Genomic DNA, 24257 nt, shown 5'->3' on the forward strand with positions numbered 1-24257 from the left:
GCGGAACAAAAATTAAGCTCTCAATATTTAAGAGGAAAGATTCTCTTGACTTGAGTAAGAGGGATCAGTAGCATGCCAGATTTTCATTATTTCACCAGGCATATGGAGAGACCTTACTGTGTAGCTCTCACCTTCCCTTCCCAAGAGGAAAGCTGCATTCACAGCTAGCGAAGGCACTTTGGGATCCTCAGGCTGCTGGTAGTGGAGCAGTACACAAAAAGCCACAACTAGCCCACTCTGAAGAGCATGTCTGGACTCCACAGCTCTTTAGCTAAACAGTTAGCCGTGTATTGTACTGAAAATGACACCCATTTCTCCACTGAGTCCTAAAGAAATGCAGCAGAGCTGCAAGGTAGACCTGTCTGCTTCAACCATCCCATGCAATTTCAGTCAGAACCAACAAAATGCAGGACACTGGTACTACCATTTTCCTAGGCAATTGTTAATACTACAATTTTTTTTTAGGTTGGAGTGATCTATAGCTCAATCCCCTCTCTCTGCCAGATGTTTTGGAGATAGAGAAAAGGTGGGTGAGTCCCAGTGGAGCTAAGGGGCTGTCCAATATTCATCAGGACCACATCATATTCTCTCAGTGCCTCAGAGCAATTTGCTCTCTCTTCTCATATACAATAGGATGCTCTCTTCTCCTGTGTGTAAAACTTTTAGCATTGCCTTTTACCAGTCTGATATTCTCATTGCTCAGATGTGTGCCTGGTCTCTTTAAAGCCCCTGTTTCCTTGTACTCTCTGGTTTCCTCTGGCAATCAGTCCTTGGGTCTGCTTTTTCATTGTGTGAAAATGGTTCCTCTATTGGTTTTGAATTCAAAGTTTTCTGGTTTCATTGTCTCTTTTCTTTTCTTCTGTCACAAAGCCTAGAAGAAGAGGGACTCCCAGATCTATCATATCTTAGATGGTCATTATTTTACCACCTTTTATCACATCTTTTGTTTGTTTGGTTGGTTTTGTTTTGTTTGCTTGTTTGTTTGGGTTTTTTGTTATTTCCCCATCCCCTCCTGACTTACTGCCCTTCAGGTACAAATCCCAGTTGCTGGGACTTTCCCCCTGACAGTTTGCACAGGCCCATCTCTATGCATGGCCAACTCTCCTCAAGCCCTTTGCTCTGGAAGAGGAGGCAGGGGAGTGGTGCTGGTTTACATGGAGACACAGTGCCTTTGCATTACTTCAAATCTGCCCCTTCATGGCTCCCGGCGTTTTGTCTGCTCCTCTGAGAGAAGTTCCCCACTGAACATCACTGAGCTTGTACCCAGCTGTGCCTGTCGTGATGGCCAGGGCTCTTGCCTGACCTGGTGCAGTGAGCAGTTACAGTCGAGCAAAAGCCTCCTCAGCCGGGCAGGGAATTAAAAATATAACAAAAGCCTTGAGAGTCAAGATAAGGGCAGGGAGAGATCGTTCACTGATTGGGTAAAACAGACTCGACTTGGGGAAATTAATCGAATTTATTACCAATCAAATCAAAGTAGGATATTGAGAAAGTAAACACAAATCTTAAAAGAAGTCCCTCCCACCACTCTGCTCTGACACCTGGAGCACCTCTTCCCCCTCCTTCTGCACTGATCTTGATGTCTGCAGGGCTGTTTCTCTCACATATTCTCACTCCTCTCTCTGGCTGCAGTTGCTCATTTTTTTTCCACCCCTCCTAACCAGGTTATCCCAGAGGTGCTACCACTGTTGCTGATGTGCTTGTCCTTGGCCAGCGGAGGGTCCATATTGGAGCTGGCACTGGCTCTGTCAGACACAGAGGACACTTCTGGCAGCTTCTCACAGAAGCCAAATCTGTTGCTCCCCTGCATCATAAACGTTGCCATGCAATCCCAATACACAGAGGCTGAAAACTTTGAAATAAAACACAGGAAATCCAGTGGATTCCCTTTTGGCAGAGAGGGGAGCTTAAGCAAAGAAAGTGTTATGCATGCAAATTCCTTTGCATATGACTCCTCCAAAAGGAATAGGAAGACAATCTTTAATCCAAAATTAATCTTTTTTTGGTAAGAAAGATCAGCACCATAAAAAAAAAAAACCAAACAAAACCAAAACCAAACTAGGTCCAGATGTTCTGCATTCAGGACTTCTCAGGGTTTTACAGTGAGAGGATAAGTAAGTGCTAGAGAATAGCGTAATCTGACAAAGGAGTAACTATAAACACATCTATTGTGGTCTTGGTACATTCTGTACAGATTTTAAAAAACAATAAAATGCTAGAACGTTGAATTATGTAGGATACTAAGGCACATTGAGTTTTATGCTTGCTTGGCAAATTTGTGGGAACAATTTCAGCACCAATCCTGCAAAAAACACTCATTGACTTACTACTCTGCTTGTATTTCTTCAACACTTCTATGAACAAACCCCAAATATCTAGGGTTCTTAATTTTGCCTTCTAAAGGTTCCCTCAAACGAAGTTCCTTACAGGGATGCTGTTGTTGCAGGTACTGTGTCCCATGCCCCCCACTGAGATTCAAAGCATCTGGGACAGTCTTTTCGTAGTTGTGGATTCCATCGTGCTCAAGAGCTTCTCTTGAAGTTTCCATCTTGCTGGCCTGCCAGTTCAATGCGACTCACTCCAAAAGCTGTCACCTGGTGCACTCTGAAAGGGATGTCACTCCCACCTGAACAGATGGGTTGCAGAGGGTCTTATGGAAAGAGGACACGAGTGCCTTCCAGGGACACTGGCAGGAAGTGACACATAAGGACAGCTTCTGGGAGGATTTGTTAATAATTCCCATTCTCATTGAGGTTTCTCATGTTTCTTTTCTTTTACAGGCACAGGTGTCTTTCTTTGTTGTCACCAGGCCAGCATTGCCCTTTTTGCATGGAAAACGACACAGGTTTTGGGCCAACGAGAAGGCATCAGCAAGCTGCTTAACAAGCTTGGGGGGCTGTCAGGAGCTCAGCTAGGACTCTCCTTCTCTTGGATGGATGGCCTTACAGGGCTAAGCGACTCTCCACTTGGGCACTCCTTATCCCTTTAAAATCCTAAATTAGACATTAGGAATAAACTCTTTACTGTGAGGGTGATGAGGCACTGGAACAGGTTGGCCAGAAAAGCTGTGGATGCCTGGTCCCTGGAAGTGTTGAAGGTCAGGTTGGACGGGGCTTGGAGCAACCTGTTCTAGTGGAAGGTGCCCCTGCCCATGGCAGAGGGGCTGGAACGAGATGATCTGTAAGGTTCCTCCCAACCCAAACCATTCTGTGATCGTATGAAATCGCGCTCCCTCAGCGCTCTGAAGGGGCACCTATGCTCGGGGGCGAGGGCACGGCAAGGGCCGGAGGCTGCAGCTGCTGCTCGTTCACTCCCTCCCTCCTGGCACAGAGCTCCTCTCCTTGTCCCGAGCCAATGCCGCCATCTACTGTCCTCCTGCGCCGGGATGCTCCCGCCCACACGCGCCGCGCAGCGGGGACATCCATCCCTGGTGCCTATAGGGCTGCGCACTCCGTGACTCAGCTGCCCAGGGACCGCTTGGCACGCCCAGATCCTTCCCTCCCATTGCTTTCAGCTGAGAAAGCTAAAGCAAAATTTCTCACAGCTACTGCAACCTGACGGCGTGTGCCACTGAGTTACAATCCGCTTTAATGCTCCCAGCCCCGAGCTGCTTCCAGTGTGATATTCCAGACCCTCTGTGCTGATGAAACACCTCCAGCAGTACATCAAAACAAATATTGCCACCAGCTTCTCCCCCTTCCTTTTGCCAAGGTCGTTAATAGTGAGATAGATACAGTTCCTTAAAAACTCCCCCAGCCACCTCTCTCCTGCCTGTTGCATTTCTGACACATCCTTAACATCAGATTGGTTTTGTTTAGGCTGGCTTTAGCCCCTGTTACGTTCAGTAACACACTATTGCAGTTGGTGGTTCCTGGACCATTCCTCTCTCCAGTGCCCTCGGAGTAGTCCCTGACTTCCCAGCACACCTCGCTAGTTTTGCTCCATCAGACTTCACACCTCCTGCCTAAATACAGGAGACCCCTTGCTCATGAAGAACATCTCTGCAGGTTTCCCGATTTCCCCCTGTGATCAGCAAATGAACCTTCATGATATCTGCTTAGACAGTCCTTTCTTCCCAATCAGGCTTCTGCAGAGAGACTCCTAGAGCCTGCACAGAGGTATCTCCCTCTGGCACAACCTAGGAGCCTTCCTCCCTTCCAAGGAACATAGATGTTCTGGGGCAAATCAGCAGGCCCCCTCACCAGAGGGCTGGTTGTTTCTAGCTCCCCACATCTGGCGGCAGAAATGCCCCTCAACAAGCTCACCAGGTGTCTGCTCTTCTGTTACAAAGAGAACGTTCCTGGCCTTTGAAGCTGCTGACAGTCAGGTGTCTGAAGACACGGTTTTTAGGCTGTGTTCAACACTTGTTCTTCCTTCTCTCCAATACCACTGAGAAATCATTAATTTTCCAACACATCTGGATATCCTTCACCCACCAGAGTTCACAGGCACATTCGGAGTCCTCAGTCATGTGTAGGGAGCTTGGTTTTAAGGAGATCATCTCTGGAGGTATCTTGGCTTTCCAGCAGAGCCAGTAAAAGGTCCCTCTAAACATCTTATTTCTGAGGCCCTTTTCTCCTTTTTTCTCATTTCCCTGGAGAGACTTTACATCCCTGCAAACTGTGACCTTCACTCAGTATAGCCTGGAAGCATCTTCTCTCCACTGAGAGGATCTGTTAATCGCCAGCTCTAGCTTGCAAAAATATTGCTGGTGATGGGATTAGAGCAAAGAGAGACAGTGCAGAGTGTCTCTGCAGGGGATAAAGCAGGGAAACATGACAGCCACGAACTTGTTGGGAGGGGGAGCAGAGTGCAGTGCTCAGGCTCTTCTCGCTGTGCTGCAGGGTCAGTGTGTGATGCTGGCTGAGCCCCACTTTCCCCACGGGTGCAGTACAGCAACTGTCCCAGAGAGGTGAGAACCAGACTCACACAGAACTTAAAAAACAGTTAAATATTTATGAGGAATATTACATTCAGAAGAGAGACTGGCTGCCTAATATTATTCATCCCTTCTGGATTCTGATGTTTAATTAATGCTTGCAAAGTGCTTTGAGAAGCTTGGATGAAAGTGATACAAACACGTCACTGCACACTGTGACCCTTGGTCCCAGAGGTACCTATTTGCCACACAGCTGGAACAGCTCCAGGAGATGAATTCCCTCCTTGTGATGAGAGTGGGTCCATGTGGGGGCTAAGCCTGCAGCTTTGTCACCTCAGACTCACAGCCTTGCTTCTCCTTGTAACTCTGCAGCAAGTTCAAGAGCGTTTTGCAAGCTTTACCCCTTCGGGGAATGCTATTTCTGGTAGATATTTGCAGTGACATAAACCAACTGTTTAAAAACAAGCCAGTGTTTTTGCATTACAGCATGCTGGGGAGACAAAATGCCAGACAGAATCTGTGAGAACTGAAGCACCAGCTCAATGCCCTGGGGCCCCAAGCAATGAGATGCCAAGGCCTTGCCATCCCACCTGAGTTTTCTTAACTCTTTTTTCCCAGAACAGCCCCTCTCTGGCAGCTCAGGACCAGGAAGGATATATCTGTTTGACACATGTGAGAGAGTTTTGAAGATGCTGATATGATATGCCAGGTTCTCACAGGAGATCTGTGTCTCAAAACAGGGCTTTTATAGGCTCTGGATGCTGGCAAAGTGAGTGCCTACCCATCCCATCCCGTCCCATCCCATCCTGTCCCATAGCCTGTATCCCACACTGGGAAATTCCTGTTTCATGCGAGTGGCTCTTTCTCTGAGATGGGACATCATCTTTCTCCAATGTCACAACCAGTGGACCAGCTCCCATGCTCAAGGCCTGCTCAGTGCTGTTCCTTCCACACCTGGTGGCACACTGTGAACCTCAGTGCTGTGAGTGGCTGTCCCTGCTCCCCCTGAAGCCTGACTGCATCTCACACCCCCATCCTCCAGTCAAAGGGGCAAGTCACTGCCAGGAGGAGAAGAGTGGGTGGCACAGAGATGAAATCTCAGCCATGGCTGGGGCTCAGTGGGTTTCCGCTGGCTTGGCTGAGGCTGGGATTCAGAGAGAGAGACCAAACGTGGGTGGAAAACCACAAAAGCCCCCTCCTCCACCCTGCAGAGAAGGGAAACAGCTGAGATTCAGTAGCAAAACAGGTTACCTAAGAGTAACCTTGTATTGGGTTTTCAGGGCAAGATTTTGGTAGTGGAGGGGCTGCACGGGTGGCTTCTGTGAGACATGTGGAGGAGGTGGCCCCATGTCAGTCAGAGCCATGTCCAGACAGCGCCAAAACAGACCCACCACAGACCAAGGCTGAGCTCATCAGTGATGCTGGGGGCACCTCTGTGATATCATATTTAAGAAAAGGTAAAACCCAATGCACAGCAGCTGTGAAACACAGGAAGGAGAATATGTGGGAGAAACAGCCCTGCAGACACTACATAAGGTCAGTGAAGAAGGAGGTGGAGGAGATGCTCCAGGCACTGGAGTAGAGATTCCCTTGCAGCCCCTGTAAAAGACTCTGGTGAGGCTGTCCCCCCTGCAGTCCATGGAGGTCCATGTTGGAACAGAGATCCACTTGCAGCCCCTGGAGAGTCTGCATTGGATTAAGTTTTCTGGTAGGAGCTGTGGCCCATGGAGAACCCACACTGGAGCAGTCTGTTCCTGAAGGACACTAGCCCATGCAGAGGACCCACACTGGAGCAGTTAAATCATCAAGTCATAAAACATCCCAGGCTGGACAGGACCTTGAAAGATCATCTAGTCAGTCTTACATGGGAAAGGGTTCCTAGGTGAGGTTATCTAGCACCCTTCCCAATCACACCCTGAAAGCCTCCAGCGATGGCAACTCTGCCACAACCCTGCAGAGGTTGTTCCAGTGAATTATTGTTTTCACTGTAAAAAATGTCTTTCTAATATCAAGATGAATATGAAGAACTGCAGTCCATGGGAAGGATCCTCATCAGTACACTTCTTGAAGGACCCCACAGTGGAGCAGGTGAACAGCATGGACAGGAAGGAGGAGCAGAGATGAAGTGCTATGAGCTGACCACAGTTCCCATGCCCTGTCCTCCCACGACACTTTGGGGGAGGAAGAAGGGACAGAAGAGTCAGGTGTGAAGTTGAGCCTGGGGAGAAAAGGGGGGGGGGGGAAGGTTTTTTTTAGTTTTGCTTTCATTTATTACTATCCTACTCCGTTTTTAACTGGTCACAAATTAAACTAATCTTTCATAAGTTCAAATCTGTTTTGCCCATGACAGTAGCTGTGGAAAGATCTCCCTGTCCTTATCTTGATCCAAGAGGGTTTTTTTCATGTCTTCTCCCCTTGGCTTGCTGAGGAGGGGAAGTGAGAGAGCAGCTGGATGAGCTGCTGGCAGACAGCCAAGGCAAAGCCACCACTGCTACAATGAAAATACCCAACATCTCACCCCAAATCTCAGACATACTCCACAGACGTATTGTCACAGATCCCCTCTTCCTCTGTTCCCATCCCTGTACAACCTCTGGGGACAGCTCCTCAGAGGTGCCTTCTCTTAGTGGTGATGCAGGAGACAGGCTGTGAAATGGAGCCCAGCCTGCCCTTACAGAGTATCAGCAGTGCAGGCTGGGTCCGGATCTGCTCAGCTGGCATCTCAGTGTATGAGATTTCTTCGTCAGTGGAGCAGAACCAGCTTCCACCCATTCGTTTTTAAGTTTCGGCCCTGTCACGGCCTCCCATCTGCTGCCATATGGCCAATAGGCTCTCTCTGTTTTGCACACTCATTCTCCCCACCACTGCCATACATTGCCTTCCGTTATGGCCTTCATTTCTGTTCACACCCAGAGCCGAAATCACATGCATTTGGGAAATCATCATCTACCGAGAGAAGTCAGCGGATGTCAGCAGAACCTGGACTGGCAGCAAGACCTTGCTGACGCTCTGGCTGGAGAGGAGGAGACATCAAGGCTAACGTCTGCTGAGCTGTTTGCTGAGCATTAACTTCGTTCTGCTTTTGTTTCAGCTGTAGCTGGGTAAGATCAAGTAGGGCAGGTGACAAACACAAGGAGACAGAAACGCAGAAGCAAAGAGAAGAAAGGTAAGTAAACTTTCTTTCACTGAGAAAAGAGGCTAATCTGTTTTGGGGGGTTTTTTTAGTGTTATGAAGTTTACTTTTCCACACAAATTGCTGTTGTGGCACGGATGGACTAGTTTTGCCCCACTCAAAGCTCTCTTAGAAAACCACCTTAAACCTTTGACTTGATAATACTTCTGGCTGCGCAAATTCTCCGAGGCCCTTCAGTTTTAACTTAAAATTGTTTGTCTCCCCACATTTTTCCCTGAAGGAGGGGAAAAAAAACCCGAGGCTAAAAAAACTCAGCCTGCCTCGGAGCCTGGGGATCTCATGGATGCTTTAAACCCATGTATAGGGAAATATGTTCTATATGAGGGTCTGTCACTGGTGCCTGTATATCCCCAAGGGCTGGTAATGCACTGAGGAGCAGCCCTCTACCAGCTGCCACTTGCCATCACCTTCTTCGTGCACCCTCCAGGAAGGGGAACTTTATTCTAAAAAAAGCCTGGAAAAATAAGAAGATGCCAGTTTCCAGCTAAGTAGGGATGTCTACTTACATCTGTACGTGCTGAGACCGGAGGGGTCTGTTCTGCTAATCCAGGCTGACTGGCTCACTGCCTGACACTGGCTGCTGATGCAGCCTGATCCATTAGCTCAGGGCTGAGTGAGCAGGATTTCTTGGAGAAAGAGGGATCCTTTCAATCTAAGGACAACAGAAAAGAGACTTGCCTTGCCCTTCCGTGGGCTGCCACACTGTTGAAAACAGGAGTTTCATATCTGGTTGAATTTTTCAACTTTCAGGCGGTGTGTCTTCCTCAACCTTTGTCAGCCATCTCAGATATTCCTCCACATGGTGCATTAAGGTTGAGTTCAAGTTACTACTTAATGTTCTCCACCGTAAACCGAACGGTCCCTGGTGCGCATTAGAATCGTAGAATCACAGAACGGTTTGGGTTGGAAGGGACCTTCAAAGAACATCTAATTCCAAAGTTCCAATTATCCCCCTGTCACAGGCAGGGACAACTTCCACTTGATCAGGTAGCTCAAAGCCCCATCCAACCTGGCCTTCAACTCTTCCAGAGGTAGAGCAGCCACAACTTCTCCAGGCAACCTGTTCCAGTGCCTCACCTCTTTCTGAGTAAAGAATTTCTTCTTAATACTTGATCTAAATCTACACTCTCTTAGTTTAAAACTGTTCCCACTTCTCCTATCACTATCTGTCCATGTAAAAAGTCACTCTCCATCTTTTTTATAAGATCCCTCCAAGTACTGAAAGGCTGCAGCAAGGTCTCCCTGACTTTTCCTTTATTCTCCCCCGTGTTTCACAAACGCGTCTGCCAAAGTTGCCTGCAGTTCGACAGGGCTTGCCCCATCTAAACTAAATCCATCCCATCTCCACTCAGGGGTCTTCAGCACCCAGGGGCAGTGTCCATCTGATCTACCACAGCCTCATGCAAGTGCCCTGTATTCACCAGGAAAAATTAAGGGGGGATGAAACCTGAACATCATCCTAAGCACACCACATGGCTTGGAAGGGTGATGGAGGGCTGGATTTTGGGGGGCATCACAGCGCCTTGGCTACTCACAGCCTCCGGTGGCTTTAGAAGGGCAGGTCTTGGCTTCCCCTTAAGCCATCAGAGGGGTTAGAGGACGTAAGGAACAGCCTGGGCTGCGAAGATGGAGCCACTTCTCATGGCCTCCACATGGTACCAGGCACATGGCTGGGTCAGGAGGACTTTATGGCTGAACGGAGCTCAGTGCTGACACAGTGATCTCGACACCCTGCCTTGTCCTGACAGGGAGACCTCTCTCCAGGAAGATCAGCTGCTTTCACCTCTGTGATCCCATGGACACTGCTCTGCCACCTCCCTCCCGCAGCAGCTCCAACGGGAGGATGGCAGCTGCTCTTGGATGAGCAGCCAGAGGCGCGCAGGGGGAAATGGAGGCAGGATTGGACAGTCTGGAGGAACAATGGGGACTGTGAAATGACCATCACCACTATCATTGCTCTGCTCTCTGCTGACTATTTTTGTTGCATTTGGTCTCTTACCTTGCCTGCTGCTCACCTGGTGTTTCCTTTAGTGCTAAAAAGTAATTTCAAAGAAACTACTACTCCGTTAAAGAGCCAGGTCACCTTTGCTTTAGATATTTAAACTGAGGAAAAGAGAGGTGAAGCCCTTTAACCCAGAGCCCCAGAGCCAAGCCCAACTGCTGCGCAGGGACAAGAGGCAGCTGTGTCCCTCAGCCCTCGCCTGGCAGCCACCGCAAGGGGAAATGCCGCAGCGGAAGCTGAGGTGTGGAGCCCTGGTGTGGAGGCCCCCCCATCCCAGCAGAGCGAGCTAGCTGCTGCCAGATCAAAAGCACAGCCACAAGCAAGAGTGAGAGAAGAAAACAAAACCACACTGCATGAAAGAGGCACAGGAACACCAAGAGGAGATGGCCTTCTCTGCATCAGGAGCAGTTGCTGAGCTTTTGCTTTGGGTTGTTTTTTTGTTTGTTTTAATTTAAGTTTCCTCCTGTGTCATGCCAGCGCCAGCCTGGGGGGATGGGGTCTCTGCAGCCATCACCCGCCGCGGCTCAGTGCTGGAAGGAGCAAGGGGTTGCCAGCCCTGCTCCCAAGCAGATGTTCTCCAGGCCTGACTTGGTCCTGCAGGCACTGTTCCCCACAGCAAGACCGCTCACTACCTCAGCTCTCCTTTTCCTATCCCTCAGAGAGTCAGGGAACATTAAAATAAGTCAAGAAGGAAATTAAACCAGTTTAATAAGAGGGGGAAGTTAAAATGAAATGGAAATCAATGTTCACTTGGGAGGGAGCCCTGCTCCTCCGTTGCTCGATGTGCTAATAAATCAAGTATGCCTGGACTGTTTCTGGCACAGAGGCCAGCTGGCATGAGATGGTCTGGGCTATTAAACTCACTTAACCTCCAAAATGAACTGGCCACATGCCAGCCACCTAATGGGAGAGGTCCCTGGCCTATGCTAACACCTAAATGCATCCCAGGAGTTGCTCGGGAGAGCAAGATTTGTCCCGGGCCAAAAATGTGTCAGGAAATGTACTAGCAGTTTAACAGGACTGATGAGTATGTTCCAGTGCCTGGGGACATTCTGTGACACCACTTAATTTATGAGTAGCACCATAAGATGCAGCTGGGCTGCCTGTAAGGAGGCTGTGGGTCTGCTACAGGCATCTGCTAATGAGAGCAGCTTGCTCAGTTAACACAGCAGAGCCTCACTCGCCCAGATCTGTAAAGCTGCAGAGTAGCACTGCCTGCGATCCGGCCTGGAGGGATACAGAAGGAGATAGAAAGATGGGGGGGGTGCGGGAATAGGAAGTGGTGTGCACGAGAAGTAGAAATAAACAGGGAGAGAGGGAAAGTGTGTTAAAGAAATCCTAGCTGAAGGCTACCCTCTTTCCCCACTGAACTCGTAACATGTAGGTGGTAACATCGCACTGTAGACATCTGCCACAGAAATACAAAGATTAGTGTGAATAAAGCAGAGATGCAGAAGTTGTGAAACCTCGAGAAGAAACAGAAGAACAAAGATGCAGCAATCTTCATCTATCAAGGTGCACAAGGTCAGCAGTTCATCAGTCCCACGGTGCTCTGGTTGTGTGGTTTTTCTCAAGAACCAGGTTAGAAAGAAGGCAAAGAACAAGCTAAAGCCATATGACAAGAAAACAGAGATTCCCAGTCAAACCAAAATGATAGAGTGTGACTTAGCAATTTCATTAATTTTTACCTGTTCCATTACCTTCAGCTTTTGAATAAAGTTTAATGACTTAAACTATTTGAAACCCAACACTGATCCTGTTAATTTGTAGGTATCACTTTAGAGTGGGGGCTGATTTTTCCTGCTCATTCCGGAGAAACAGGTGATGTGAGTTTTCACAGTGGGGACAAGGTTTCTTCTGGCATCTCAGGAATGGGTCTTACTCAAGGCCCTGTGCCAGTTCTCGCTTATTGATGTACCTTTGGAGTGAGCTGCATACAGATGCCTTGTTAGAACCCCTTTCTTTATTCTGTAGTTTAGCCCAGCAAACTGCTTCATCACTGCTTCTGCATCTTGTTAGGAGTGGTCTCCAATCATATGCACTGGCTCCTTTGTTTTACTATTTTTGCAAAAAAACAGCTCATGCAAATATTCCCAGGGCTTTTTGTTTTGCGTGAGACAAGGCACAAATCTCCTCTGACTGCCTTTTTGCCATCTATTTCTCTTCTGATGGTGCACATGGCTGCTGTCTTGCTCTTGCACCTGTATCTTTCATATGTGCAGGTGTGAACATCTGTCTAGATGTCAGACTGTCAGTCCCACTGACCTGATCTCCATGTAAACGTAACGCTGATGTTTTCATCTACTCTTTGATAGTTTCACATGCTCTGATCATTTAAATTAATTTCAGTAAATAAATTATCCTCTAATAGAATATATATACTTGATATTGCACATCATACATATAAATACTGAATAAAATTATTCGTGCATTTCTTTGAGTGCAATCCCATTATGATTCCAGCCTTCAGTCCGTCATGCTCTTGGCATGGGGAGTGCCTGTCTTCAGAGAAGTGAGGTCACCTCACTGGCTTGCTCTCTCCCCATAGCAATTAACCTGCTTGACTTCCTTTTTGTGATATCTGCCTTGGTTTAGGGATGAAGAGCTCAGAAGCCTCGTTGACCAGCAGCCATGGTCCCCTTCACCTTGTCAGCCCACCCAGCTGCAGCTGTTACCAGCACTTGGTCTCTGCTGCAGTCAGATACTGCATCTAATTTGCTAACTCACCTTAACATGATGATTAGTTCCCAGTTTCCACTTCAGGTTTTGTTACCATCAATGCAACTTATTCTTGCGGACATCATTCCTCCCTTCTCCCCATACTTGGATAGTCCACTGAAGAATTCAAGCAAGTCTTTCCCACATCAGACTTGCTGGTTATTCAGATTTCTAAGGTAAGGAATAAGTAGAAAAAAGAAAAAGAACCGAAAAAAAAAAAAGATAATAACAGCCTACAGATGGCTGTAATAATAGAATCCCAAAATCACATAGAAATATTTAGATGGCAAGGGACCTTCGTGAGGAGGTCTCCAGTCCAATCTCCTGCTCAGAGCTGAGCTAAAACTACAGTATGTTGCTTGGGGCCTTGTCAAGGAAACTTCTGAACATCTCTGAGGGTGGAGATTTCCTGGCATCTCTTGGCACCTATTCCATTGCTGAAACACCTTCCCTGGGAAGAAAGTTTTCCTTACATCTGGCCAACATTTCCCTGCTGCAACCTATGGTTGCTGTCTTTTGTTCCTCTTCTGTGCACATCCAAGAAGCATGGGGCTCATTCTTCTAAGTAATATCCTTTAGATAACGGGAGACTGAAATTAGATCCCACCTTGGCTCCCTTCTCCCTACCAAACCCAGCCTTCTGCCTCTCCCTGTATGTCATGTGCTCCAACCTCTTCACCATCCCACTTCACTGGACTCTATACAGTTTGTTGGCATCCTTCTTGTACTGGGGACCCAAAAGTGGAGCCTGCATCCTAGATGAGACCTCAGGTGTGCCAAACAGAGGGAAATAATTACTGTACTCTACTTCCAGCAGAGCTAGCTGTGCTCTTGCTAATGCAGCCCTGTATGTGTTTAGCTTTAATCTCTGCAAGAGTGATGATAACCCACCATAGAGAAGTAAAAAAGCACAGAACTCTTGGCAATATAAACAGTTGCAGCCTGATGAATGCCAGAAACCTAGGGATGAATAAAATGAAATGTTTATAACCAAACTCTAGGGGCACGCTGCAGATGGATTCTTTGCTGAAACACAGGGCTCTGCTGCCTTTACCAACGAGCCTCCGCTTTGCTGTGCTGAAGGATAGTGGGAGCAGACTGGGAACATGGGTCCCATCTACTGAGGTCTGAAAATCAACCATTATTTACAGAGCATTTGGGTCTCCAGGATAACACCCCTTGGCAGTGACAGCATTTCCAGCCCTGCAGTCCCCAGCCGGGAGAAACGTTCCCACAGCAATGAAGTCATGCAGCACAGGGGTGAGCTGCACGCCTGCTGTCTTCTTGGTTCTGCATCTGGGTGAGTCCTTGGCTCAGCAAAATCTCATGGTTCTTACAGCCTTCTCACAAGCCTCACAACATCTGGGGTGTTTCTAGGCTCCTCCCGATTTGCCATATAACATACCTCACACAGTTTAGCTTTGGAACGCAGGTTGTTCCCAGCCCGTCTGCTGAACCTGCCAGCCAAAACCAGGGGGCATCACAAGGTTCAGGGAGCTGCCCTGTAAAGATGCAGGAGTGGGGTTCCTATGAGAACCAGGATACACACTGAGTACGGAATGAAAAACACCGCTCTCCGGGCAAATCCATGTGTTTCTCACATGCAATCCTACCAGCTTTTACTGCTAATGTTATAATGTTTGGTGGACTTTTTGGTGCTTGTTTTCCTGGAAAGGAAGGACATTGAACGAGGCCAAGCCTGCATTTCTCAGATACTCACCTTTGATTCCTCTGGTTGCAGAGGAAAGATTGGAAATCTCTTATGCAGCCTAGAATCAAATGAAAAGCAAAAGATACCAACTCTTGTTAAATAACATTTCTAATTTCACAGTTTAAGACAAAATCATAAGCTTCTGTAGTCCAATGTTCAATTATTGAAAATCTATGTTATTGCAGGTTAACTCTTGGAGGAATGTAACTTGTGGAAAACTATACATTAAACTCATGTAAACTTTTTATTTTACACTTTTGTAGCTCCCTAGCACTAGGGTCACCTGGGCGATCTGCAGGTTAAGCATCTCTGGGAGCTTACCAGCAGTGAGGCAGGAGACCACAACCCCTTTATCCCCAGTCTTACCTCTGAAAACTCCATCTCTTTCTTACAGTCTCCTGCAGAAACCCTCTTTACAGTGAAGGAAAGGAAGCAATTCTCCCAAGAAACCACTCCTAATGTTTCATCAACCTTTATGTCCTATTTCTTCTACTGTCACATAGGCCTCACAGGAATCTGACATTAGGCCAGCCTTCTTTATTTCTTTTTTACTCTATCTCTTCATTTTCCTGGGTTTTCAGTCTTTTTCCATGCAAAAGATGGAAGAAGGGGTGAGCAAATTTGTCAGTGCTGTGTCAGGTCTTGACTGGGGAAGAGGAGGACTGACATATGCTCTGAAGGAGGGCTGACATATGGTGTCCTGCCTTTTCTACCAGCAGAACAACTAAGTCTTGTCCAGTGGAAAAAAGGTTGTCTCAGTAGAACTGTTGACATTTCAAAATCGTGAGTGATGGTCAGTCCACCACAACTACTGGCATTTTCCCTGTTTCTGAATATATGTGAAAGAGAACAGCCATTAGCCAGGTAAAGGGCCTAGAGTGGAGGGGAGGGAAGCTATGGAGCTGAAAATAAAAGAGATTGATTGTTTGATTGATCGATTGATGAGATAAAGGAGTGAAAAATTCAGAAATTGAGGATAATCTTCTCAGTGTTTGTGAAAGGGAGAAGAAATATCTACATCTTTCAGGAAGGATGGGAAGTGTTCACTGAGACACCTTTCAGAAAGTGAATGTATGTCTTTTTTTGGTGGGTATTGACTTTCAGGTCTGATCTCCAGCATGGCTCAGCAAATTGAACAACAGATTGGGATCGCAGGACGTGAGGTGACCCTGCCCTGTGTTCCTCCTGGCTCAAGCTTACCTCGTCACACAGCTGTGACGTGGATGTACTCCAATACTCTTATATGGTGTATGGACAATAATAAAATTTTTAAAAGTAAGGCTTCCAGTTCATCACCCCATTTCCCCAGATATGGCTGAGAAACCTCTTCCCTCCTAACCAGGCCTATTTTTTCAAAAGAATCAGGTATCATTACTGGTCAATTTGAAGTCGTGGGCACAAATAAACAGCTGAAGCTGTGGAACTTTGAGCTCTCCGATGCTGGCATTTACACCTGTCAATATGGCTCTCACAATGTCCGTACCGCACTGCATGTCTTCAAATGTGAGTGATTAGAGGGCTTTTATCCACAAGGAGGGGAGGGGGCCATAGAGCTCAGGGAAACATCTCTGTGGGGATTCTTTATCCAGCTGCCATTTCTTCTGGCCTGAGCTATCATAGCTCATTTATATTCCATCTCCAGGATGCAAAGTTTTCATATTCTCTTTGTTGTGACACTTGTCCCTCTCTCATAAGAAGAGGAGTTGCCTTACTGGCTGAGCTTTTTTCTTTTTACAGTGACAGTGTCTTTGGACGGGCACTTTCTGCAAAATGAAGTCCCTGAGCTGACTTTATTGCACAATTCACCCGATCCTAAACCTGATCTCAGCATCACACTGTTTAACAGTAATAATAACAGAGTAACACCAGAAGGAGAAAACAAATCCCCTCAAAAAAGCATATTGTATTTGAAGAAACTGGAGGCTACCGACAGTGGGACCTGGGTGTGTCATGTCCATTCAGACTCTCCACTGATTAATCAGAACATCTCCTTTGCTGTGAAGGTATTAGGTATGTGACAACAAAAATGCAGCTCATGCGCAGGCTCAGGAACCAATGTTCCCTCCAGCTCATGAGCTGAGCTTTTACTCCCCAGCAACCCAAGCTCTGGTACTCCAGTGTTGATTTCCCAGGGCTTTCAACACTGCAGTTTGGGGATCACTTTACTGCCTGAGCTATGTTCCACACTTGCGCCCATTTTCCTCTCCAGGCACAGTGAGAAGATTCTCCTCTCCTTGAGATCTGTTCTTCTTAGTACTGGTGTGTTTGGGAGCTTTACCTCATTCTACTGCCTTATTCTTAGACACTAACTGTTTAAGCTTCCTGGGGGATGTTGTGGCTTTTCCCCAAGTCCTCTTTCAACTGAGCACAGCATGCCTCTCTCTAGATCAAAGGTAGATAGGGAAAAATGTAACCATGGCTTTTCCTGCCTCTGTATTCCTCGTCTCCTCTGAATTCAGGTTTTCAGAATCCAGACATGGAAAGAAAGTATGCAACTGTTGACAGCACTGTCATCTTGTCATGGCATCTGAACTTCCAGAAGATAAAATGGAATAAAGGTTTCACAGGACAACTGAACTGGAAACAACAGAAAAGTGCAAAAGCTCATGAACTGCTTGATTTCAACGTCACAGCACTAGGAGAGCAGCACGAGACCAAAAAAACCAGCCACTTTCTGTTTGAGATACCTGAAAGAAAACCTGAAAGTGCCATACAAGTGAAACTCCCCAAAGTCCATTTCAACCATTCTGGCCACTACCAGTGCCAGTTGGCATACAAAGGAAGACGCGTGCAGAGCAACATAGAGCTGGTGGTGATGAAAGGTGAGAGAATGAGAAGTAGGTCAATAGATGAGGAGCTGCAGAAACCTGGAAGCCACAAGAGCACGGGGGGACCCATCCTCCCACCCTCTCACTCACATGTTGTTTTCTTGCCTTTACAGTCTCAGCTAACCCTGCTGGGCCACTCTCCAGAGGGGCCAAGATGACCCTGATCTGCCAGGTCTCTGGTCCGCTCCCACCCAACGCCCATTTGAGCTGGGAACGTGTGAATGGGACTCAGATGGACATCAAGAACTCAAAGCAGCATGAAGTAAAGTTGGAGGTGAACATCAGTGCTGCAGGGCTGTGGAGCTGTCACCTCATAGAAGACAATGACAGAAAGATCAGCCTTCATTACCACGTGGGTATGGAAATTAGCATCACATCCCTGTCTCAACCCTAAAGCCTTAGAATTCTCTTTGTTTTTGCCTCTAAATATTTTTCTTCCTCCACAGAGGAAGCTCCTGTTTGGATTAACTATGTGGTAACTGGAGCAAGTGCTGGAGGCAGTGTATTGGCGTTTGCCCTTGTGTGCCTGTGCATCATCAGTGGTATAAACTGGCAGAGGAGGAGGGTGAGTGCCCTGGTCCATGTGAAAGTTGAAGAGATTACTGTCTCTCCAAACCACAGGGGGAGTCAGATTTCCTGTCTGGGTGTGGGGTAGAACAGATAAAGGGTCAACCCTTAGACTCAAAGCAAATGGTTAGAGATGGGCAGTCTGCGGATGTCAGATGGCACTTTATTACTGCTTAGGAGGAAACCATTTGAAGCGTAAAAATATCCAATTGTTCTTTATTCCTTCTCTCCTGGCAGCAACGGGAAAAAAGGATGGCACAAGCAAGACAGTACTTGCTGGAAAACAAGACATGTCAGTGTCAACAGTAAGTGGCAATGAGGGCACCCAGAATGGGCAAAGAGTATTTTCAAGACAGAGGAGCTTGATGATTGAGTGAGCAGAAATGGAGCTTGAGCCTCCTTGGTGAAACAACACAGCTGCATTTCAGCATTTTCAGTTCTTACTGATGTTAAATCCAGCCTAAGATTTATGAGATATGTTTAATGAATTTCCTGTTATATCCCAAACCCATGGTAGCACTGTGATGGGAAACTTTTGAGCAGAGAGGTTCCACTTGAATTTTCTTCATGTTGAGAAATGTTAGCCAAAACAAAGCAGGTGCTCCAAAGTCCTTTGATAGGTTCCACAGTGAATCTTGGATCTGGATGTGGAAAGCACACAACCAAGCACGGGAGGAAACACAAACTTTAAAAATCCATGATGTCCATAATGTAATTCCAGCTCTGCTAGTGCAGTGCTGGACTGCAGTCAGTGAAAATTGCCAATAACCTCCCAGGAGCAATGAGAGAGAAGAAAGAATCATGGAACACTGTGATTCATGTCCTTTCCTAAAGGCCTTGGGTGATGTGAAATACACCATCATGTCCTGACCCTTTTCATCGGAGCAAGGATTTCTCAGCAGAGAAGCAGCCCTTTTCCAGGTCCTTAAGCTTATATGGTATCAGGCATCAGAAGCAGCTGTTGTAAACACTGACAGCCATTCTGTCACTGGAAGGGGAGAGCTAAGGACAGTATGAATGATTGCATGAACAAGTTCAATTAATGTATGGGTACAGAACTGGACTTCTGCTTATTTTCACGGGTGACACTGGCAAACTGATAGTTTCATCTGATTTTTTCCACTGTCATTGAGAATGCAGTGAAAATGTTTATTGGCAAATACCACATCACAGCCGGGATGTGCATGTGGTGAAGGGCATATGTCAAAGAATTCACCTTGTTTTCAACTACCTTTTATCAAGGTTAAAAAAAATCCCCATAAAAAGAGGACAAAGCCCATAGAGATACATCAAAAACTAGATAAATCTGTGCCATACAAGTGCTGATACAGTTGTTCTTTAACTCTCTTTGCCAAGTAAGCAGCTCAGTGTAACTGAAACCTAAAACGCAGCCATGTGAATGCTCAAGTAACTGTCTGCATCCTCAGCTACAGAGGCAGGCAGGCATTCTCTATGCAAAAAAAGTGGGGGGTGGTACTCACATAATACTTTTCTCTTGCAGCTGGCCAAAAAAGTAATATTGCAGCACTGAAGTCAGAAGGACTGATGAAGCCTCTGCCTGTACCCAAACACCTGGCAGCCCATAGTGCTCCATGAATCCACCTCTCTTTCTCCTGATTTAATGTAGTTCTTTATTCCTTCATCATTCTCCCAGTCTAATGCCATGGAGGGATGTAATCTGGCTAGGAGCCCATGGACAGGACAAGAAACCTTGAAGGGTTACAACTGATCAGCAGTTGTATAATGAGAGACACTGAATAGAAGAGATACATATATACAGATATATAATATGCTTGTATTTTGTTCATGCACTTAATTTGACCTTCTTGTGGAACCAATTTTATGCGCTTCTTTTATCTGCCTGAGCGACAATAAATTACTTTGGGGTTAGGAGTTATTTTTTGCAAGCTGGACTACATTTTTTCTGAGGCACTCTTGTCTGGTTCAAATTCACATTTCTCCCTTTCCTGCTAGGATGTGGAATGTTAATTCTCACTATCTCCCACCTCCCTGGCTGCCATGAGCCTTCTTTAGTGCACCAGCTCTCTGCTCTGTGTGAAACCTGTCCATGCTCCTTTGCCTTTCCTGGGCAATATGCCTATCACACGTATCCATCCCTGAGCTTGTAGCTTTCACCTCTCTCACCACAAACCAACAAAGGCAAACAGCACAAGCAGTGGATAATTGAGAGCTAGTTTTATCAGGAGGTTGGTTCAGCATACCAACAGCTTCTGGAAGTCAGAGCCTGAAGAAATTTTGAATATTGATCTAGAAGGTAGGTTTGGGACGGGGGGTAAGAAAGTAATTTCCTAGGAGAACAAACCAGCCTTGGACTGAGTAATCCCACAGAGTACAGAGAACAGATGCTTCTGAGAAATGCACTGGAAATGCCTTCTCACCAAAATGACCCTTTCTTGGTTCAAGGAGATGAGAAGAGGGAGTGAAAAGCCCAGGAAATTTAAGATGGAACTAAAAGCATTTCGCAGAGATGACAGAACGTCCTGAAAGAAAAAATGCTGTTCAAATATGTACACGGAAGTCTTGTGTTTATAGAAGTTACTCTACTGTCTGCTAGTGACAGGTCAAAAAGGCCTTGAGGTCCTACAGATGTCACTGGCCACAGTCCAGGTTTCTTTCGTCTGTGCTGGGCTTATCTGGGGAGAGGCACAGAGGGGCACTGGGCCGTGGGAAGGGTTCCCCGTGGTGAAGGCTTCCCAGTGGGATGCTCAGTGCTGGAGGAGAGGTTTTCTCTGTAGCAGTCAACCAGCATCATGCTGTTATTGACAGAGAAGAGGCAGGTGGCAACAACGGCAGAGAAGACACCTGTGAACTGAGGGAAATTTTCGTCCCCACAACTCCATCTCTGCCCTGGAGTGGAGATGCAGCCCCAGGCAGCTGTGGCAGCAGGTGTGGGCCAACGCTGGTGTCATGCTGGCTCCTCCACCATCATCCTCACACAAACAGAAGTGACAAAGGCTCACACTAATGCAATTTTCTTTCACATAGCTTGTGCTTATGTGCACAAGACTAGGTTAATTTTGGAAAAGCCCTGGTCCATATCCTGGTGCATGCAGTTGCTCCTCCTACTGCTGTTCCTGTCCCTGAACTGCCAGCATACCTTAGGAGCCAGTTGAAGCCCATCAATCTCCTAAATAAGGCATCATCATGTCTTAAGGACAGGTCCATCTGGGGAGCTGTATAAGGGAAAATCAGTGCAGTGTCAGTAGTGGTCAATATAACGGTGATGACAAACTGCTGGGCATAGTCCTTGAAACAAAAACCAACCCCTGTTTCTGCAGTCCAGACCCTTCACCTCAAATAACTGCTTGAGTACCCAAGTCAGCTCCTTTTTTCACTCACACAGGTGTCTGCAGCAGAGGGATTATCCTGTATCACCTGATACCTGGGTGGGACAAATCACACTGGGTGAGCATCCATCAGGAGCTCCTCCAGCACTGCAGCCATCTCCAGCACTTTAGATGCTCACCTGGGATCCTGGCAGCTGAACTAACCATGCCAGTGCCAAAAAACACCAGGCTTGACTTTTTTAGTCAGAGAATCAGTGTGACAATAAAAGACTAAGCTAATAGGGCTTACCTGGCCTCCAGCACAAAGTTCTTCAAACCTGGCCTGGCCAGGATGAAATGCAGGGATAGCAGAGAATGCCGGCACTGGTGGTTCAGAGAACTCAAAGGTGCCTGAGCTGCCTGACAGTGCTGCCCCCAGCTGTCAAAGCCAGGAGGCAACCTCAGTCCTCGTCTCTTCCAAGCCTGGAAGAGGCACACTGAGTCCCCACAAGTGACCAAAGGTTGTGTCCCCATTCACAGCTGGGACCCACCTGCAATGAATGCTCTGTCTCACACCACCGCCAGCGATGCAGAAGGTCCCTCCATCTGTTTCCAGGTGGCCTGGTTAGCATGACAGCAGATGGGATGGTGCCACTGGGATGCCTGTAAGCACACAGCCGCATCCACAGATGCACAGTTTCCAGTTCTCCCATCTGGATGAGTGCAACAAAAATGACAGGCCTTCCTCAAAACTGCACAGTTTTCTCAGTAGGTCTCCTGGTCTCAACAGTTGTCACCCTGCCCTACTCTACTCGAAATTCACCTGTAAGCACAAACCACTGTAGGCTTCAATCTTACAAATCTCCTTTTTTGGCAGCTCTCCTGTCTGTATCTTTTCACATGATGACCTTCTTTGTTCCCTAGATGCACAGACTGGCCTGATTGAGAGAAAAGTCATTCACAGAGTGAGTCCTAGATGGGCTTCGCTTTCCATCCAAGTGCAATACTGAAAGCCTCAATGTGGGCTTCAAGGCAGTACAGAGCTAGAAATTCAAGCCAGATAAGAACAAGCTTGCACAAAATGTGTCGGTGTAGATGAGTCTCCAGTTGGAGTGGACTGTGCTTACATCTTACCCAGGCCAGGGCTTTACAGGCTGTCTTCCATGTATCCTGGTCTTCCTTCTCAGTAGGCACTGAGGACTTCTCCCTTTGTTACGTGTGACAAGGGTGTATCTACACTATGCAATAGAATAATACCTCTGCATGATGCAAACCACAGCGATAATACAACTCCGCAAAGCAGCAAACACAATGACAGACATATTTTGTCATGTAGGGACAGCTCATCAGAGTAGCCCTGAGCTGATGGCAGAACTCAGAAAGGCATACTTACAAAATGACAACAGCAGCAAGAGCTCTGTATACTGACAGGGAAACATGACAGAAAGCACGAGTTTGGAAAAAAATGAGAAATGCTAGTTTTTGCTGCCCTGTCTGTCTTTCTGCTACTATTATTCCCCATGATTCTGGGTTGCAGAAGGGAAAAAGCACGTGCTTCAGTCTTTTGGACACACTTTCAATGCACGGTCCTCTGTCAGGACCCACAGAACTGCTTGCTCCGGTGGAGGGAGGGGCTTGGACACAGCTGAGGATATAGCACCCTGTCCAGTTCTGCTGATCTAGAAATGTGGGCTGAAATAACCCCGGCGCACAGCACTACCTCCCCAAGCCCCTCCTGCTTCCCAGTTTATTTCTGCCCTTTGAGTGCAACGTGAGGCAGTGATTTGGTGGATGCTGTCAGCCCGGATCTGCCGAGGCAATCCATGTGACTCATGCTCCCCGCAGGCTCTGCAGCAAAGCACTCGCATCCCTCAGCCTTCAGAGCCAAATGACCCTGTGTGTTTCTTTGCATGTTCCCAAGGTCTACAAGGGAGAAATCGGTGCACTTCAGCCTCTTCTAACTCCTTTTTATTTTGGAAGGGTGCAGAAGGAGAGGGGGACAACAGTACTCAGCATCCATTTGAATGGCTCATCAGCCTAATGAAGCTACAAAGAGAAGCCTCCATCCACCCTTCCATCACCCAGGGTGAGGGTAGCGTTGGAGTACCAGACCCTTTCAGGATGCTCAGCTCTGGGCTGTTTCCTTTCTGAGAGTATTCCCAAGTGTGTGTTTACTAGGAGGGAGCCCAGGGTTCATTAGTGCACTCACCTCTGAGCAACACCTCCAAACCACAGCCTTTGCCTCATGCATGTCAGCATCCTTCCCTGGCATCCCCTCTGAAGAAGCCTTTGGCTCTCCTCCCGTTCATTTGCTAGCCAGCTTGGCCGAGTCGTAGAGGTGCTTCCAGATTTGGAGAATTAAAGAATGTCAGAATTAGGAACAGACGTGGTGACAGAGACTGGCTTGCTGGCAAGGAATCAAAAGGGAAGAGAGGAGAAACCCCAGATCCTCAATGCTCCGGCACCAGCTGGCTCGTGTCAAGGCCCTGTTTCAGACTCCAGTGCTGGGAAGTCCCTCCTCTGAGCTTGCCTGTGTGCTGTGTGGAGATGAGATTCTGAAGGTGAACAGCAGTAACAGTGATGCTGGCTGTGGGAGGACCATGGCTCCAGAGAGGCCAGCACAGCACCTGAAACAATGAGGGGAGCCAGAGAGTGTCCCTGGCAGGGGCCAGCTGCATCCAGCATGTCAGCAGTGCTCCTGAAAGCCCAGGTTGTTTTTTAATTAAGAAACAATTGTTCTGGTCTTGAGAAACCTCAAACATACCTACAGAAGCTAGAGGAACAGGTGGTAAAATGAAAATTGCAATTCAGTGTTATAAATTTAAAGCAAAAAAATAATTTCAACTCCTTCTAGATTTCGTAGGTTCCCAGATTAATGACTCAAGAGCTCCTAATTATCTTTGTGTATGAGAACAAACAAGTAAGTGTTCAGTAATTTGAGAAAGTAGCATAATTAAATTCTGAAATGACATTTTTACATCCTTTACAGACTGGAATTCTGCTGGAATACAGATTGCACTGGGGTATTAGTGATGCCACAAGGGCAGGAGGGATGAAAAAAGGGTCAGTAAC

The 24257-nt window shown here is 47.1% G+C and overlaps 1 protein-coding gene across 1 annotated transcript; it reads left to right on the plus strand.

The window, feature by feature from the left end:
• The first annotated feature begins 7772 nt into the window (after positions 1–7772).
• Positions 7773–19778, plus strand: LOC126648662 (T-cell surface glycoprotein CD4-like). Its single transcript, XM_050332008.1, has 10 exons — positions 7773–8045; positions 13944–14092; positions 15608–15778; positions 15863–16006; positions 16241–16513; positions 16963–17325; positions 17445–17687; positions 17778–17896; positions 18136–18203; positions 19400–19778. The coding sequence occupies exons 2-10, from the start codon at positions 14032–14034 to the stop codon at positions 19413–19415; spliced, it is 1458 nt and encodes a 485-aa protein (XP_050187965.1). The 5' UTR covers positions 7773–8045; positions 13944–14031; the 3' UTR covers positions 19416–19778.
• Positions 19779–24257: the final 4479 nt, after the last annotated feature.

This window comes from Myiozetetes cayanensis, unplaced genomic scaffold (genome assembly GCF_022539395.1).
Source record: "Myiozetetes cayanensis isolate MyiCay16 unplaced genomic scaffold, myiCay2020 scf5-8, whole genome shotgun sequence".
Lineage (NCBI taxonomy): Eukaryota > Metazoa > Chordata > Aves > Passeriformes > Tyrannidae > Myiozetetes > Myiozetetes cayanensis.

Coding starts and splice junctions, on each gene's coding strand:
- LOC126648662 (XM_050332008.1), top strand. CDS start 14,032: ATGAAGTCATGCAGCACAGGGGTGAGCTGCACGCCTGCTGTCTTCTTG. Junction 15,779..15,862: donor CAATAATAAAATTTTTAAAA/GTAAGGCTTCCA, acceptor TTTTTTCAAAAG/AATCAGGTATCATTACTGGT. Junction 16,007..16,240: donor CGCACTGCATGTCTTCAAAT/GTGAGTGATTAG, acceptor TTCTTTTTACAG/TGACAGTGTCTTTGGACGGG.